The sequence below is a fragment of the Panulirus ornatus genome, chromosome 40 (assembly GCF_036320965.1).
Source record: "Panulirus ornatus isolate Po-2019 chromosome 40, ASM3632096v1, whole genome shotgun sequence".
In the NCBI taxonomy this organism is placed as follows: Eukaryota; Metazoa; Arthropoda; class Malacostraca; order Decapoda; family Palinuridae; genus Panulirus; species Panulirus ornatus.
Window position 1 is genome coordinate 11,544,790 of NC_092263.1, and position 19,233 is coordinate 11,564,022.

Genomic DNA, 19,233 nt, shown 5'->3' on the forward strand with positions numbered 1-19,233 from the left:
AGTTAAGACCTGACTGATGTTTTGATGGTGGAGGAAGATGGGAGGCTGACCTGGACCAGTCGTGTGGTCCTCGTCCACTCTATATAAACCTATTCTGAGACTTGACACTAAAACCTATGGCGCTGCTCAAGGCCGGGAGGTCACTGTGCACCTCTGTACTCCTGCCCACCACAGGTCAGACACTCTAGACTTCAATAGATATAGACATGGGAGGCATTTTGCCAACCATGTCTCTATTATAGTCGTCCCCTCCATTGTGAATTAAGGACTTGTTATTATTTTGTCTCTTCAGTCGTTAGAATAGTAGGGAGGGAAAATATATGTAAAACTTTGCCTTTAAGAGTGAGTTGATATTGATTATTGACCTGAAGCGCGTTGGATTGATCAAGGGATGGAAGTACCCCAGAGGAGAGTCGCCACACAGGAGAGTCACCCCACATGATCACTTGGGAAGAGCCGATGGCCCCCTCTACCCTCACTCTCATTGTTAATTAGGCTGATTAATTACTCTAATGACATATGTTTAGGGTGAACATAGGTCTTAGGTTGCTCTCACGACATATGTGAGGTCTAAGGTGGGTTATGTCTCTCTGGTCAGGTTACCACATGAAAAGAAGCGTAAGAATATGATTAAAAGGTTGAGGGCTACGTAACTGTCCATCTTGGAGGAGAGAAGAGTGTAGGGTGACTTAATAACAGCATTTCGATTCCTAAGTCAGCTGGATGATGTTGACGGAAACTGTTTCAAGCAACCTTGTCGGACATCTCAATGTTTTGCTGTTTGATGTACCTTTAAAATCATTATCTACTTGCAAGGGATTTCGATTATTTGTACAAGTAGTTTGGATAAGCCTTTAGATTTATATGCCAATTCTGGAATAATTACTGTACTGCGTTTGTGAGCCGTTTATGTTTCTTCTAGGCCATGCAGTATGGGTTGCAGGCGACTGATAGTTTTTTAATATAATCATTCACAGGTATTAGAATTTACTTGATATTACGTGTAAACAATAAGTAATCCGTCATAATTGATGGTGTGTGCAGACTGTAAGTACTGCAGCACTGTTCATCATACTATGTTTTAATCTGTTTTGTCACCTGATGAATGGTTTGAATTAGCCTCTTCCTGGGAAGTGGTGCTCATTTCTTAATGCTTGCAAAATTATATATTCATAGTAATTTATTTGGAGACACTTACACAATAACTTCTTGCAGGAACATGTCTGTGGATGAGCAGCTTCCAGCGACCCTGGAAAGTTCGTGGCAGGGAAGAAGCTGTGGTTGTAACTGACGATGGCAAGACTGTTGTATGTTGGCATCCTGAACCTGAAATTCCATATGAATTGACCAAGGTATTGAATATGAAAGGGGGTTCTTAGGGCGTTATGGGGAAGGAATAAAATCAGTCGAGAGACAGCTTGCATAATACAGTCGAAATTAGAATCCTATGGTAAGTAAAGCACACAGATGTGCGGAAGATTTATGATGCGAGTGTTAAGCGGTTATGTATGAAAGCCTTCTAAGATGTATGACCATGGAGGATGTTTTGCCAGATGAAATTGATGAAAATCGAAGATAGTTTAGTTGAATGTATGAAAGAAGTGATAAACCACGAAAGAGATGAACACGTCCTGCTGTACATCTGTTAGGTGAGGACAGGTACATCTAGGTACTTGGGGAATGATTGTTGACAAATGTAATTGAGTTCTGTTTATGATAGCAGAAATGTGAATGAAGGTATGTGAAGCAGTATAATGTACAAGGGGAATATTTAGAAAATTCTTCATTGTGTGAAAGCATAGCAAAGCAAAACATAGTTATTACGGTAAGTTGTATACTGTAAATGGACATACGCAGGGCTTATGAAAAGGGTTTGTTTAAGGTGGCATGTTTGCGAGTTTTTTTTAATAATGTGCTTATGCAAATATGATTAGCTTTCTAACATACCCAGATGAGAATTTGGTTTTGTTGTTGTTATAAGTAGATGTATTTTAGTCTCTTAAGCAAGAATATTGCATGTACCCCATGCACCAGGAAGGAGATGCCAAGAGTGATTATATCTTGACTGTTTTTCAGCCATTACCAGAAACCGCTCCTGAATCAGATTCCATACTTAAAATTCAGTACAACAAGGGGATGAAGAATTTGTTCCAGAGTAAGCACCCGTACTTTATCAACAAGGAACTTAAGGAACTTACCTACACCACTAAGCACCGATGGTTTCCAAGGTAAGGAAGATGCATCTATTATCACAATGGGCAAATTTATGATAGAGTGCACCAAGTTTTTACATGAAATTTAGGAGAGGAAATTTAGTTTGTAAGAGCTCCAGATTCCATTTTTCACATTCATCGTACATAATACCAAGACATTGTAGTGTATGATAATCATTCACTTTTCAGTATTAATCTACTTCCCAGAACGTCATAAATCATACTTATTTGTTCATTCATAACAGTTTGCCAAAACCTGTTAGTACAGTGAGGTTACATCTCGCCAAACCCTAAAACACAGACAAAAAAAATTAATCCTTATTCTGTATGTGTACAAGCATACCTAACTTTGACTTTTGATGTTTTGACTTGAGAATTTAGGTACATTATCAGCTTACAACACTAATGCACTGTATTGGCAACAGTTTACAGAAATTCATTTATGATTTCAATGTTTACAGCAAAATATTAATATATATAGTAATGTATGTCAGGTTATTTTGTACATGCATTTTTTTTAATGATGTCTTAGCAAAATGCTATTCATTTTGTATCCTACCAACTGGCACATGTTCATATCTTACTCTTTACCAGTCTCTTCATAAACAAAAGATTACCTGACATTCCATGGTTTGTTGTACTTACTCTCCCATTAGTTATTGTAGTGCAGTCATTTCGATACATTTGTAAGGAATGTTACTGATACTGAAAGGGGAGTACAGAATTTAAGCTATTGCTCTTGAGGTGAAATTAGAGGAAGGAATGTTAAGGGTGTCAAGTCTGTATTCCATGTGATTTTGCGACAATTGTTAAATCACATCATTTCAGGTTACCTAGACCCCTCCCCCCAAGTGCCTCACCCCTTTCCCTCCCAGTAACTCCTTCCAACCTGTTCCACTTCACCATCACCTCAATCCCTCATCACCATATTTTTCAGCAAGTTCCCATAATTATCTGCTTTACCTTTGATACGACAGCAGCTGCTGGATCAGATAATTAAATGAGTGATGGAAACAAACAAACCTAGTCCCTCTTCCGTGATAGCTCACTGATTCTCACTTTACCCCATTCCAATCCAGCAGCACCTCAAGCCTTCATCACCGTCTTTGTCTGTAATTTTTTGTTAAATTTCATTTAAATTGCATCATGACTGTGTGGTTATTTGTGTTCAGCTTTTAAAGATGACAGCCTAACTCTCTTGAAATTGTCTGTTTCATTTGTATCACTGTAGATTAAGGACAGTAGTTAATGTTTTTGGAAACTTTATTTATTGTTTTTTTTCAGGCCAGACAAACGTTTTGCTAAGAAGAATCCTCCTCGAGATAGAAAATATTTGTGATCATGTTAGTACGAAGGACGTTAAGCGAATAGATGGGTCCATTCATGTTGTATATGTTTGATGTCTTATATTGTTTTAAGCATGCTGCAAGAAAAATTTTCATATCTCTAAAATACTTTCATCTGGAAATAATGTACAGCCACAAACATTTGTTAAAATTTAGAATAGTTATAATAATAATTAAAATCATAAAACAAAAAGCATTGTATACAACTCTAAGCTTAAAAAGACTTATCTCCCCTTTGTTTCATTGTGGATTTTTGTAAAATTAGCAGGTTATGTCCATAGCATATAGCAGAATTTTTCCAATGCATTTGATGTGGAGAACAGGAATCAAGTTTTTGAGATAGAAAGGAAAATTGGTATTTTAAACAAAGTTCAAGTTAACTGAGCACTTAAACTTTTTTACTCTTCACATTGGGTTGATTCATCACTCTCTCATACCATGTATTTAGCAATGCCCAAGAGAGTTTGTCTTGTGCCTTTGCAATGATTTCTTCATACCATCTTTCTTAGTCACATTGTAACTTTTTCATTCCAACTTATCATGCAAAAAAAAAAAAGTGAAACACTCATATGTGTAAATATTTATTAAAAGATACCTAGTAATGTACAATAATTTTTTTTTTCTGATATCATGAAAAATTTACAACACAAGAAACTGTACACTATCAGGCATTTGCCTAAAAGTTAGAAACCACTTGAAAGGAGAATGCAGTTGTCGAGGATCTATGATACAATTTCTTACTTAGCCATTAAACAGCTAGTTTGCTTTCTGCTTCATTATCGATTGCTGAAAAGAAAAGAGGAAAACTTTTATCATATGATCTTACAATATATGAATACATACATGATCTCCAACATATCTAATCCTCCCAAGACACACCAAGACCCTTCACCTACATAATAAGAAAAGCCAAATTCACATGAACTTACCTAAAAAAAAAATGCATACATCTCACAAATGTATTCACCAAGTCTTTCCCACTTGATTTCAAACAATCTTCCCAACCACGTTAAGGATACCAAGCCAACCGTTAAAATGCGTGTGACATTATTAAATGCAAAATACATCATAAACCCATACTAACTGGTATGGAGTGTGTCAGTTATTTGGGTCTGAAAGGATCTAACTGCCCCATAAAGAATAGGTGAAGATTTTGGATAAAATTCAATGAAAAGTTTAATAAAAATAAAGAGACTAGATAAGTTGGAAATGAAATGTTTGAGGACAATATGTGGTGTGATGTGGACTGATCGAGTAAGTAAAGGGTAAGAGAGAGGTGTGGTTGACAAAGAGGATATGTGTGTTAGAAGTGGAGGGAACAGGAAGACCTAAATAGGAGGTGGAAGGATGCACTGGAAAAGGTTTTGAGCAATCAAGGCTTGAACATACAGGAAGGTGAAAGGCATGCATCAGATAGAGTGAATTGGAAAGATGTACTATGTGAAACGGTTAGGGTAAACCATGAAAAGGTGTGAGGCCTGTTTGTGGATAGGGAGCTGTGGTTTCAGTGCATTTCACATGATAGCTAAAGATATTCCACGATCAACGATGGCCAAACATGCAGATTCTCAATATGTTAGCTTGCTTTGATGTGGGGAAACAGAGGTCATACATAAATTTATTCAATTTCAATTCTTTAACCCCACGATCCCTTTATGAGGATCCTATAGCATGGACACAGCTACAATTATTAGTAGGGAGCAGAGGATTTACTTGCAGTAAGAAGTCCCTTAACAAGATTTTGTACCCTTTTTTCATACTCAGAATATGCTAAAACCCTGCCAAAGATGCCTTTTAACTCAACCACACGCAGGAAGAGACTGGTGTGCTTGATAATCAGAATGATGAAACTATTTAGCTTATCATGGCAATAGAGTACCAACTTAAATTACTGCACCAGTGTTCTTTAAACTCTTATCTATCTATCTATACCTCTGATGCCTGTTTCAACTTGAACTCCCTCAAAGGGGTGGCCATGGCAACAGAGTCTCCATAACTAAAGGACTCCAGTGCCACTTCATAGCCTTTAGATCCTAACCCTTAACAGGCCACTAGCAGAAGGCAAGTCTAGCGCAGTATTTGCAGAGGCTCCCACCTAATATTCCTGAAAACTACTTCTATCTAATGCTCCTACCTCCCACTTCTACTTAATGTTACTAACTAATGCTCCTGCCCAAATCTTCCTACTATAAACTCACATATAGCATCATCAAAACATCCTTTTCTTTTAATATCCTTACCAATCGTGACAAATTGACACACTGGGTAAACTGCTCCACATCTCTTGCACATCGCAACGCCTGCCGCGGATGACTTTGATAACAAGTCATTACAGCTTCTTGCTGATTCTGGCACACTGGAGAAACTGATGCCTTCAAGAACATCTTCTCAACATCCTTAAAAGCAGCACCGATCTCCTCCTCAGACAAACGGGCCATCTTGGTAAACTGTTTTGAGTAAAAAAAAAAGCAACTAAATTCTCCAATAATACTAATTATCATCTGAAATTTCCAAAATAGTAACATTTAGAAAACTTTCAACACATCCTGGTCAGCTATTTCATTTATGATGCAATACTACCACACCTCTCTTCTACTATAAACAAACATGAAAAAAAAGTAAAAGTTAATAAAAACTCAAGACTAATAATTTATGAAAGAAATGAGTCTCTCTAATGGGTCATGTGACCCAAAATGTGAAAGAGCAAGAAAGTTTGAAAACTGAAACACTGTCACAAACTGTGACAGCTGCATAACCATATGACATACAACTCTCTCCTTTCCAGAGATCATCTTTACAACCAAGAACTGCAAGACTTTCTTGCCAACATCTTTACCATACCAAACTACTATTTCCTTCTCAATTCTAGATGAGAAAAGATTACTTTTTTCTCTATCATGAGTCATTAACTAAAATCCTACTCTTTGCCATGTATGTGTACCTTGTCATACATATCTTACAAGTACCCACCTCTCAAACATCCATTTTGTCAGACTACCTTGTCTATCATTTAAATTACACTATCAATAAGTCACATATTCTTCTCTGTGATCATCTTATCTATGCCACTTATTTTACTTACTTCCTTTTCTCTAGCTTCCACCTTGTCACGCCAATCCAGGTTCAGTTTCTTTATCTCCTGTTCCTTTTCCTCTCGCAGCCGCATAACCATCAAATGGGCTTCTTCAGCATATATTGACCATGGTGGAATGTTACCAGCTGGCTGAATAAGGGTAGGTCCTGGGCCAGCCCTAACAAAAAATTTCACTTTAAATACTACAGATAGCATTAATGTAATTAAAAACCACATCAATTCAATGCATCTCTATCAAACTATCATTATTTCATTTCTAATTTGAAGGGCTGGATCAGGTACAGAGCCTCCAAAACAAAACTCGCACATTCTCAACCTATGTCCAGTATGTTGAAATGCTGAACAGAAACATGGGGAAAATCAAACTATCATTTAGACCTCAATGATAAATAAATCAATGTGGACTGAGTGATAGTGCCAGCCTTTTCACCTTTAAAACACTGAATGGAGATGGTTTCATCTGACAATCAACATAGTTTGTAGAGTGAATACGAGTGATGCACTATTACGAGTGTTTCAATTCAACACACTAGACATGGGTTAAGGATACATAATGGTGTCATTCTGGAGGTTGTATGTAACTGATGGAATACCATCTCTGCTCTGAATGGCATAAGAGGTAATCTGCAGTTATGGTGCAAGTCTCTCTCTCTCTCTCTCTCTCTCTCTCTCTCTCTCTCTCTCTCTCTCTCTCTCTCTCTCTCTCTTCTACATACAACTCCTTTTCTTAAAATAGCAAGACAGCATCAGGAGCAGACAAACAGCTTTACTTCTATAAGTTATCTCTCTATTTGTCATGAATAATATCCCAAAATGGAGGCTACCATTCACAGTCGAGTTCAAACGACTACTCCATGGTAAACCTCGACAACTTCATGTGCCCTGGTTCAAAGTACTGATAGCACGTTGTCCCTCCATATACCACAGTGCTCCAATTCATTCTACCCTAAAGCCTCTTTCACACTATTGTACCAACTCCCTCTTGGTCTCCCACTTTCAATACAGATCCTCTGTCATTCTCTAAATGCGTCCAGACCACTTCAGCACACCCTGGTCAGCCTTCTCAATCATGGTTGATAAGAAAAGAGAAAAAAAAAGGAGGGATATGGAAGTAGCTAAACCTGCCAGGAAACAGATGAAGTTGAGAACATTAAATACAAGCAAAAAGGAGTTGAAAGGATGGTATATAAATATAAATGAAAATGGAGTGAATCTCAAAAGAAAAATAATCAGAATTTGAGAGAAAATCATTTTTCTATGAAGTTCGTACGAACACAAGAAAGCCAAGTGTAAAGGGCAAAGCTCTATTAGATAAGTACAATAGAATGCTAGTAAAAAAGGATGAATTTTCATAAGATGGAAGGACAACTGTATTCTGAAGAACATTTCCTTTCTGTTCTCTTTGATGTTGCTTTCCCCCCTCTATTCTACAGCATTAATTTCAGCCCCAGTTTTCAATGAGCCATCTGGATGTATTGTAGCCTCTATAACCTGGACCTGCAGCTTGCATCTGGCTGCTTCCACATGAGGACTAACCATTATACTCTCTAGTGTCTTTGTCTTTTCCACTTCTTACAGCCCTTTCACCATAGAGCTGGGTCTGTAAACACTTGTGAAGCTCAAATCAATTCTTTCTACATTTTTTCCCTTATATCTATATGATGACCCTTCATCCAAGATGGCAACAATCAGGATGCTCTTTTTTTCAAGTCATGTCTGGTACTAGAGAAAAACATTTACTGAAATTACTTCCTAGAAGCTCTTGCCCCAACCCAGCAGTAAAACTGAAAACACCTGACTTGGGGTTCACCACATTCTACCTGTATATATTTATTAGTCACATATTTATATGAGTTACACAAAGTTACATGTGGTCCTTGAAAACCAATTTCCACTGTACTTACTTGATTGCAATCCCAACATCAGGAGAAGGCTCCACAGCAGGCAGTGAAGATGTAGGTGCAACAGTTGGTTCCTCAGCTCCATCAGTTGGCACTACCTCCTGTTCTCCTTGTGGAGACACTGCAACAAGCAGTTCCTTTGCTATGTCAGATGGTACTGCCTCCTCTACTACAAGAGGCAGAGCCAATGATGGTAAAGTTTCAATGGATTCAACAACAGGAGGTCCTGATGTGTCTGGAGTACTCTCAGCAACTGGAGAGGCTGTGTGGAAAATCACCATGGAATACTCTGCCAATGCTAGGAATTCAGTGACCTATTGTTACCCAATATCGCATAAATATTAATCAGCTATATTATTTATCAACTCATTTGTTTGCAATAAAGCTAATATACAACACACAAAACATTTTGTTAAGAAGTTAGTTATGTTAGTAATGCACAACAAAATAAGAGCAACAAAATTTTTGCAAAATAAAGCAACTGCCAATGTTAATAATCATAAATATCAATGAATAATCGTATGCTTCACAAGACATTGGAGTCCCGGAAATATGTCTGAACATGAGTATACCTGTGACATGACTACCAATCACATGCCAGATAAAGCAAATGACAGTACACTGAAGATGTTAAAGGGCCTTCATCACCTCACCTCCTGAGGGTGAGCATTAAAATGTATGTATCTACTGAAACTTTTCAATGAAACAATACCTATCTGCAATAGATGTGGTCCCAGTTTGCAGTCAGTTCAACTGAAAACAAACAAATGACTTTGCAATGTACCTCCACTAAAGTTCTAAGCTCGAGCAATATTGTCATTTTTTCAACAATCAACATTTTTTCAACAATCAAACTTTTTGATATGCATCTACATGCAAAAGTAATGTTTATATAAGGCACAATAATATGTACATAAAAATGCCTAGAAAAAGCCAAATCTGTAAACCCTATATTTTCAAACCTAACTGCTTCTCCTATCTCTCCAATATACCTAATGAGATATACACAACAAATTCATACCACTAATTTGCAAATTCACGTTTGTTTTTCTTGCCATTATACAAGGGCACTATACATTCCTATTACCAGTCCTCAGGCACCTCAACTTGCATTACACAAATGATGAATAGCTTGACCAACCAATCAACAACAGTTACCCTTTTCCTAAAAAAACTCGACTGAAATCATATCAACTCTTCAACTTATGTAAGGCTTTCGCTATCTCCATCTTTTCACCATACCATTCACGACACTCATTGCAATGCACATTATACCAAACACACCACATCCACCACCCTATCATCTAACACCGTCCTTCAGAATATCAGCTCCATTTCATTATAATTTCTCTTTTCCTTGTTACCACTTCAGTATCTGCTCTCATCACCGTCTCCCCCAATGTTCTCTAGTTCTCCTGGTACTATTCATATCCTTCCAAAACATATTCTGAAAATCATGGACAATCTTTTATCCCATGTCTCATATGCCCTCTTTTTCAGCTCACACAGCTATCACCCCTCTTTACACGTCACACACCCTAAATACCTTCCATATTTCTCTTGGCATCTCTTCCAATCTAACCTGTTTTTACAATTTCTGCAACACTCTTCATTTACTAAAATCACCACAAACTTTAAACTCACCTCCAACACAAAATGATGAGATATTCCACTTGCTGCCACCCTATGCATGTTCAAATTCAACATTATCTAATTGGCACAATTGTACATAAAAACATAACCCAATAATACCCAGTGACCCCCCTGACCACATTCACTTACATATGCTTTTTTTAAATCAAATATTCCCAGTCACCATGTTTCAAGAGGCTCTTTCCCATTTTCATTTATCCCAAGGACCCAATGCCTGCTAATTATGCCCTCAATTTTCCCCTATCCATTCTCACACTTAAATCCTAAAATGTCAATAATATGGAATTTAAGAACAAATAAAGGAGTTTCAGGTAAAGTCTAAGAGTATACAAACTTATTTCCAAGAAAATGACACTTAAAATAAAGGTTGATATGTAACCAAGTTATTGTAAACTATTTACAGGTTACAGAAATCCTGCATGTTGGAATCAAAAATTCTATTATATTATATCTGGTATAATCTAAACTCTAACTATACAGGTCACCACCCTACAGATCAAGGGTTTACTATGACCCCTTTTTTTACGAATCTCTCTGGTAATATTCTTGTAACAATGAAACACATGTACATTCTGCTATGATTTTTAAAATGGCATTACTAAAAGTGAAATGCATTTGCTCATAGTTTTAAAGGTTTCATCTATTTTCTTAAGAAGCGACATTAATAGAATGCTTTGCAATAAAATATTTCTACAACAAGACTTTTAAAAATATGAAATGAAAATTAAAAGTTGTGACAATCCCAGTGGTGTGTAAGTTTTTGCTTGCAGTAAAATGAGAGCTCAGGAAGTAAATATCTCAAGACAGGTAATCTGCCATGAAAGGATCTTCCATTCTCATTTGTCACAGTGATCATGTACTTCCTCTACTAGCAACTGCTTTAATTTCTAGTACCAAAAGGCCCACATGCGTTCCTTCCCAACCTTCTCGTTCATAAAAAAGAAACCAAACAATATGACAATGTGCTTGTGATGCATCACATAATTAGGAGACCAACTACTTCTAAATGTTTACACTGTCATATTAGAATCTCAACTGTAATGTGCTGAAATGGCATTTTATCAGAACAGCAGCAATAAACTGTCACATGATATAATGAAGTGCGAGACACAGGCTATCACATGTTATTTCAAACTGATTTTAGCGACACCGACTGCATGTCCATTGCCCCATGTTGCATCTTTGGAGGTTATCGAGTTACTGCTGTTGTTTAGTAGAGGGTATGATAAGTTGCCAAGAGTTCAAATGACCCGGTGCAATAACCTTAATCCATGCTGCTGATCTAAGATTTTAGAAAGAAATTATGGCTGTAGTTACAGATCTGTAATTCATGGACAGTTGCTGCACTGCATATTTAGTTTCAGAGATCTAAACTTTTCTGACACCTGATTTTCGTGACTTCCTGTTATTGGAGCACTATGAACGGACACCATTATCAGAAATCCACGTGTTATTACCACTGTATAACATTTCAAATTTATTCTAAGCCCTATGAAAGTTAATGACTCATTCACACCATGTTTTTCTTCACCCACAGTCTGGCACACATGTTTAAAGCACACAATGATGCAAGCTAAAGGTCCTTCAACTCAAGCAATTATAACTTGGCGATTATAACATCCTATAAAAAGAATAAGAATAAACACTATAAAAATACTGAGTCTGGAGCAGTACATGCAGCATAGAACATAGCAGAGGTTTAAATAATACTGAAACTTTTCAGAGATCATATGGCTATGTGAACTTTGGAAATAACTTTGATAAATATAGTTTGGGAAATGTTACCATATTTTACATACTTGTAAATTTCTTAGTCTTTTAAGGTGGTAAAGGCCCCCTAAGCACCAAAGAATTAAATGTGTCTCGGGTACAGAAGTTCCAGACATTACCAGGAACAAGAATGCCAAATGTAACATAACCAGGTACATGACAGTGTTAGACACATGAATGTGTTAGATATGTGATAACATTATAAGACATTATATGACTGTGCCAAGCATATGACAATGCTAGGCGCACAACAATATCAGGCATGTGATCGTGAAGACATGTGACAGTACCAGGCACATGGCAGTCCTAGGCACAACTCAACATTGCAGGCCAGAGCAGAAGCTACAAACCAGTTAGCCTCTACAGGTTAAGGAACGGAGGGATGGATACAGGTTCTTCATAAGCACATGCATCTCTGTCAAAGACTCAACAAAAGCTAATATTTTCTGCATTAATATTTAGTCAGCTAGGAGCAGGAAACCTGGGCAAAGCTACATTGAAACAAGATATTTATACATTAAAAAGAATCAATAAAATTGCAAAATATTCCTGGGAACTGATACTATCTCTTGACCCTCACATCCTACAGTCAGGCTCATATGCCTATATTGTATTTATGTGGGAAGGTACACTAATATGATGTGATAAGATTGACCTTTTTCTCCAAAAGAAAAAATCTAAGGAAACACTTTTAAAATGATTCCATATTTCAAACATTTCCTCAGCTGTGTGAAGTCTTCAATCTTGTTTACAAAATGAAGTGAAATAAATCTTCTTATCAACAAGCTAAATATCTTACCTGAATTAACATCTCATGTCTGGCTTAAACTAAAGAGAATTACGATGAAACATTGCGAGTGTTATCACCAATACTTGTTGCTAAACAGAATACCATTAATGACATGAAATTGGACATCACATCAGCAAATACCCAGGACTTATTAATCTCATTCTAAATGTGCAAATATAATGCATGTACATAATATAGATTAACTATATATGTCTTTTTTTCTTAATGACAAAGTTAGCAGAGCCAATCAGAGAGGAAGTATAAAAAAAATGTACAAAAATAAAGAAGATACAAGTCACTCTCAAATTACACTTTTTAGGAGCAAGGTAGTACAAAGAGCACAAAATCTAACTGCTGTTTACATGAGGTTTAAACAGGATAAAACATTTTCTTAATCCCAACAAGCAAGCGCTTTTCAGAGGTGTATAAAAGTCTGTCAATTCATGAGAAAAAAAGCAGCACTACCAAAATTTTGGAAGGTAATGTCTCACTTTAACATGCAGGGCAAAGGTCAGAACTGTGTTTGGGCAATATGAAAGGCCACAAACACCTCATGAAATTAGGAATGGTGCAAATGATGACAGACAGAAAAGTGACATATGAATCCCAACATGGTAACTAATACTGTCAAATTTCCATTAATACTCTGTATAGTGAGCTTGTATCCACTTCAGGTAATTTAGTAACAAAACTACTGTATGCTTGTATCCAATTCAGTACTAAAAACAATCATATTTCAACACTGGTCATATGATAGCAATATGAACAAATCAACATATCAAATAAACTAAAGACCCTATTCCCATGCTCTTCTCTATCCTACAATGTTCTTGTTGCGGTAAGAACAGATAACTCAAGTCATGTCCAACACCTACTTTCACCTTCATCAATGGGAAAGGCAGCTGCTAATAGTGTCTCACATGTAGGCAACTGTACTTGTTCTACAACTGCAGTTGCTGCTACTGCTGCTTCTTCTTCAACTGGCAGAGTGACGGGAGGATCTACAATTTCAGTGGAGGGGCTCTGAGACTCGGATGATGATGTACTAGATTCATCAAAGGAAACAGATACCTGAGGTTCAAAACTTTCGATCTCAGTAATTTCTTGTGGCTTAGAAATGTTATCCTCAAGTGCAGAAGGCTGAGGGTCAGCATATTCAGCTACAGATGGCAAGACAGAAGGAGAAGGCTCAGATACATCAATTAAAGTAGGTGAAGGGGTATCAACTGGCACATCAGCCAAAGGGTGAGACTCACCCGCAGCTGTTGGCTCAGCAACCAAAGACTCTGGGGCCAAAGGCTCAGAGACCACAGACTCTGGGGCTGGTGGCTCATGGACTGGAGGTCCAGAAGTTAAGGGCTTCTGAGAACTGGGTTCAGGAGCATTAGTCTCAGAAGCTGTGGGTTCAGGAGCTGCAGTCTCTGGAACTGGGGCAATGTCAGGGATTTTGGGAGTTTCTGGAACCTGAGGAATGGGAGAGGAGGGTACTGAGACTTCAGAGGGCGTGAAATCTTGGGTTACAGGGACAGGAGTTGGGGTGGGGAGTGGTTCTGCTTCTGCTGCTGGGCCAGGAACTTCTGCTGCACCCTGCTGACCTTCGATTTGGCCTCGTAGTCGATAAGCCAAAGATTCCGATAACTGCAAAGAATATAATATTAGCTGCTATTTGTCTGCTCATGTATTTATTTGAGAGAAACAGAAAGACAGATAACAGATGATAAACTGTTTTAATTGGTATAGAAAAAGGTTTTATGAAAAAAAGAGAGAAAAGAGGGAATCTAAAAAAATTTGAAGAAAACACTCACAGACACTGCCTTCAAGAATCAATCTTGGTTTCAAAGCCTACAATTCTCACCTCTGAAGTCTTTTCCATGAACATGAGAGCATAAGTACATGAGGAATGAGGGTTTAGACTAAACGCAAAGGCAGAAATGCATACCTTCCATGATAATGTGAAGGCATGCTAGAATCTCTCTTTCAAAGTAGATCCACAACATCTATGCAAAGATATCATCCCCAAAAGGAGATAAAAGCATGCCAACAACCCATTTCATTGATTCCTCTAACAAAAGGATTCTGAGGAAGGCTTAGGTTGAAACCATCTTTCCCATCATTTACTCTTGGATATGCCCAGGTTGAGCCAATAAAACAATGAGTTTCTATCAAAAGAGCATTGCATGTGTGAAAGTAGGTAGAGGAAGGCGAGTGACTCCAGGTGAAAATGGTCTCCAAAAGGGGTTTATGATGTAAATATGGCTGCTCAATCTGTTTAGAGATGGGGTGCTAAGAGAGGTGAATGCAAGGGTCTTGTACTGAGGGGCAGGTATACAATTTTTGGGGGGATGAGGGGTATCTGAAAGGCTTGTCAGTTATTGTCTACTGATGACATGGTGCTGGTGGCAGATTTGAATGAGAAACTGCAGAAGCTAGTGTACGAGTTTGGGAGAACATGAAAAAGGAAATGTTGAAAGTTAACTGTGAATAACAGCAAGCTTATCAGGTTCAGTAGAGGAGAGTTTAGGTTTGCTTGAATGGAGAAAATTTGGAGAAAGCGAAGTGTTTTAGACACCTATAAGTGAACATGGCAGCAAATGGAGCCATGGTAGCTGAAGTAAACCACAGGGTGGGAAGGTGGTGAAGGTCCTGGGATCATTAAGCAATGTGTAGAAAGAGGGGATACTATTTGATGGGGTGAAGATCAGCACGTCCAAAGGTAAAGTAGTCCCAACGGTGCTGTATGGATGCAAGCATGGGCTGTGGATTAGAAGGTATGGAAGTGGGTGAATGTGCTAGAAATGAAATATCTGAGGACAATATGTGATGTTTGGAGGGTTGATCACATATGAAATGACAATGTATGAAGGTAGTGTACTAAGAAGAGAGCTGAAGAAAGTGTGTTAAAATGGTTCAGACATACTGAGAGAATAAGTGAGGAGAGGTTGACAGTGAGGATAAATGTGTCAGAGGTGGAGGGGAGAAGGAGACCAAAAAGAAGATGAAAGGATGGACTGAATAAAGTTTGAGTTCTAAGGGGCCTGAACATGCAGGAAGGTGTAAAGCATGTATGGGAAAGAGTGAATCAGAGCAATGTGATATATATGATATGGGCAAGGTTTCCTGAGTGGACTGAAGCAAGGTATAAGAAGCGTCTGGGGAAACTATGGAAAGGTCTGTGGGGCCTGGTTGTAGATTGGGGGCTGTAATTTCAGAGCAGAGAAAATACTCATCAATCATAGTATCAAGGTTCTGGGTGCACAAATAAATGGTCCCATCAATAATTTCAGGGGAAGTACAAAATGTAAAAAAGTAACTGGGCATAGGACATGACTTTCTAGGAGATATCTTCCAAGAACTGATGACAATATAGGTATATATAGATGTACTACTCATAGATTCATTCTCAGCCATAAAACTAGCATTTGGTTTCAACTTAGAAGCTGTTATCATGGAGAGAAGATTCCAGTGTCGACATAACATCTACAGCAATTCACTATCTTCCAAAAGCCTACGGCTATAAGAAAGAATTTTCATAAGATGTAGAGATAAAATGCCGGAAAACTACACGACTGTCAAATGTCTTGGGCTTTAGAAAGCTCCCAGTTAGATTACAGCAGAGAAGCAACCAATCTGCTCAAAAAGAGAGACGGAGAAATTTATCCCAAACAGGGCCTGATAGATTAACACTAAAGCCCTGATGGATGGGTTCTTTAGGGGCACTTTTATATGAGTCAACGGTGCTATCAACCATACATTCATCATGAAACGCATTAGAGAAAGTATTCAAACACCAAGATTCAGTCAAAAGGAAGATATCAGATGCTTCAAAGTACTGAGAGGCTTTCCAAACTAACTGTTGGTCCTATTCTGATTAGATGGATAAATAATCACATAAAAAGTCATCTGTTAGGTGTTCTCTAAAGCTCTGTTTGTACTGAGGTTTATGATAATATATTCATGCAAATTCCAAAATGCAGACCATTTAAGATGGGACCCTGCAAAATAGCTGATGCAATCAAGAAAGTCCTAAGATATCAACTCAAGAGTGCGACAAAACTAGTCCCCAGCACCAATGACATTTGTCCCATTCTGGGTCTACCAGCACTGTAAAACCCTACAAAACATCACTAATGCATGGGATGGAAGAATGCTCGTAAAGTAGAAGCCATCTGATCAGTATGCTAAGAGAATTCTGTGCTGCTCGGAGGCCAGGAGTGACTAACTTGATGATGTCATTGCTGTGGTGGGATCTATTGGCCAAATATGCTGCCTCTATCCAAGTGGGAAAATAGAGCCTGATGGGGAAAGTCAGTCTTTCCCTGCTAAAAAGCCAAGAGGGTTAGATCCTAACCATGACAGCCCAAGAGAATCTCATACTCGCAGAACAGATTGTTGAGGAGAGAAATAGTAACCCATATAGGTATACTTAATATTTCAAGATTTGGACAATCTGTGGCAAAAACATTTCAAAATTCTTATAAGCTTCATCTGCTCTTTTTAATAGTTTGTTACTTCTCATTATAATCTTTTAAATTCAACCATAATGCTCTAATAAGCAAATCCTTCAATAATAAAAGGTAGTGGTTATTTTCCCAACATACTAGTAATAATGGGTCAAACATCATTATGTCAGCCGTATTCATTTCCCTTTGTTACCAATCTATTATTGGCTTTCTCGACTATCCCAATAAAAAAAAAATGCTTTAGCAACTACTTCCATTGATATTCATGCCAAATGAGTAAATCACACATTATTTTTCCCCAAGAATACTACTGTGGTTCTGAGTTGTTTATGACAGGGAAAATGTGGGGTAAAAGTGACACACACTCAGCACACACCTAATGAAAAAACTCCCAACAATAAATATGGGAGCATTAGGTGGTACTAAGATGGAACATAAGGTAGACATAGTAGGTAGCAGTAGGTAGGAATATTGGATATATTAGGTAGTAGATGGTAGGAATATCAACCTGAAAACACTGCGCATCCCCTAAAGGGAGTTCCTGGAAGGAACCGGCATCAAAGAAATAGAACTCAAAATTGTTATAGGCCGTCCAAACATTATTTTGGATTCGGTTGATTTCTAGAAGCATTTCACTTACTTTTACCACCACAATAGCCCTGATCACCATTACCCTACCCTTCACTTATTAGCATACCACTAAAAATTTCAAACCACACCCCCTCCCCCGACATAATCAAATCATAAGAATTATGATACACTTGTTTATATTCTGGTATCCAATTCTTACAATTTTGAGTTACTTCTGTGGTGCCACTCAACTGGAACTCTGCCAAGTTCACAAATTAGGTCAGTCTAGGGTAAATAAATTCTGTCGGCATAATAGTGTCCGTCCCATCGAGGCAAAATACCGCAGACTGTCGGCAAAACAACCAATACGTAAACCTGGCTAATGGAGGCTGTGATCTCCTGACCCCCATACCATTGACCTGGGAATAAAGTAGTTTAGTAAATGATAAAAAAAAAAAAAGACCATTAACTAGACGGTTTATTATTGTACCGTGTTATACAATAGTTACATAAGGCACACCAAGATCTCAAAGTTGGTGCAATGATCATTTACTCGCCTTGCAATCCATAATTCCAAAACAGCCCTTTAATACCCCGAACGAGGTCAATAGATGACCTCTCCTAGGAAGGTAATATTGATAGATGTTTTAGCTGCTTGCAGTGCATCATGGACCCGGCTAAAATGGCTGGGAACTCCCAACCTCACAAGCCACCTATGATCAAGGAATGTCACACACGACCTGATCCGTGTGGGGGACGAGTCCCTGGTCAATAAATTGAATGTGTCCTGCATAGCAAACGAAACCAAATATGCTACAGTGAACTCTCAACCAGTGACGTTGAATGACGACCCCCGTTATATTCCACGTCTCACCTTGATGACGCCAGCCTTATCGTCATTGACCAGCGTGATCTTCCTGGTGCTCTGGGCGGCGCCCATGGTGGTGGCAATGTTGGGGGCACACGATGTGGCAGGCTCAGGACAGCTGGGAATGCATGCCGGGCAAACAGCCTTTTCTCGTGACCAACCTTCCCCTCCGACGTCGCCTGACTCACTGGCTGGTTGGCTGCCTCAGCCGCCGCCCCTGCCATCTGCCGGCCAAATCATGCACCATCATCTCAACCCATTTTCTTTCCCCAGCACAGACAGCGTCAAGGGAAAATCAACATGCAAAACTTTTTCCTTTTTTTCCCCATGAGGATCACGGTACAGCCGGATTAAAGTTTGGCCCCCAAACTAAAAAATATTGCTTATGGTTGTCTTAAGTCAAATTCATAGTCATTGGTCAACTTGTCGAAGGCTAAATTCACACATGGTACAAAAATGATTGATTTGATATCTAAAAGCAAAATTAAATAAACAAACTGATCAGAATTTAGAGGTCACCAGTTTCTTAAGAAACTAAACCATTATCTTATGACGGATGTGATAACTT

General features: G+C 38.3%; 2 protein-coding genes across 4 annotated transcripts; one reads left to right on the forward strand and one right to left on the reverse strand.

Annotated features, from left to right (window-relative positions):
• The first annotated feature begins 15 nt into the window (after positions 1–15).
• Positions 16–4,171, forward strand: mRpL42 (mitochondrial ribosomal protein L42). The gene is made up of 4 exons (XM_071685533.1): positions 16–174; positions 1,216–1,352; positions 2,077–2,228; positions 3,498–4,171. Exons 1-4 carry the CDS (start codon positions 117–119, stop codon positions 3,550–3,552), a joined length of 402 nt encoding a protein of 133 aa, XP_071541634.1. The 5' UTR covers positions 16–116; the 3' UTR covers positions 3,553–4,171.
• Positions 4,128–18,879, reverse strand: Chchd3 (Coiled-coil-helix-coiled-coil-helix domain containing 3). Of its 3 annotated transcripts, none has more exons than XM_071685526.1 (6): positions 18,672–18,879; positions 14,024–14,405; positions 8,558–8,816; positions 6,642–6,810; positions 5,800–6,006; positions 4,128–4,345 (listed from the first exon to the last, which is right to left on the reverse strand). In XM_071685526.1, the coding sequence occupies exons 1-6, from the start codon at positions 18,735–18,737 to the stop codon at positions 4,316–4,318; spliced, it is 1,113 nt and encodes a 370-aa protein (XP_071541627.1). In that variant the 5' UTR covers positions 18,738–18,879; the 3' UTR covers positions 4,128–4,315. The 3 variants fall into 3 exon arrangements, with proteins under 3 accessions (XP_071541627.1, XP_071541625.1, XP_071541624.1); XM_071685524.1 differs by having other exon boundaries at positions 13,649–14,405; positions 18,672–18,868; XM_071685523.1 differs by having other exon boundaries at positions 13,643–14,405; positions 18,672–18,868.
• Positions 18,880–19,233: the final 354 nt, after the last annotated feature.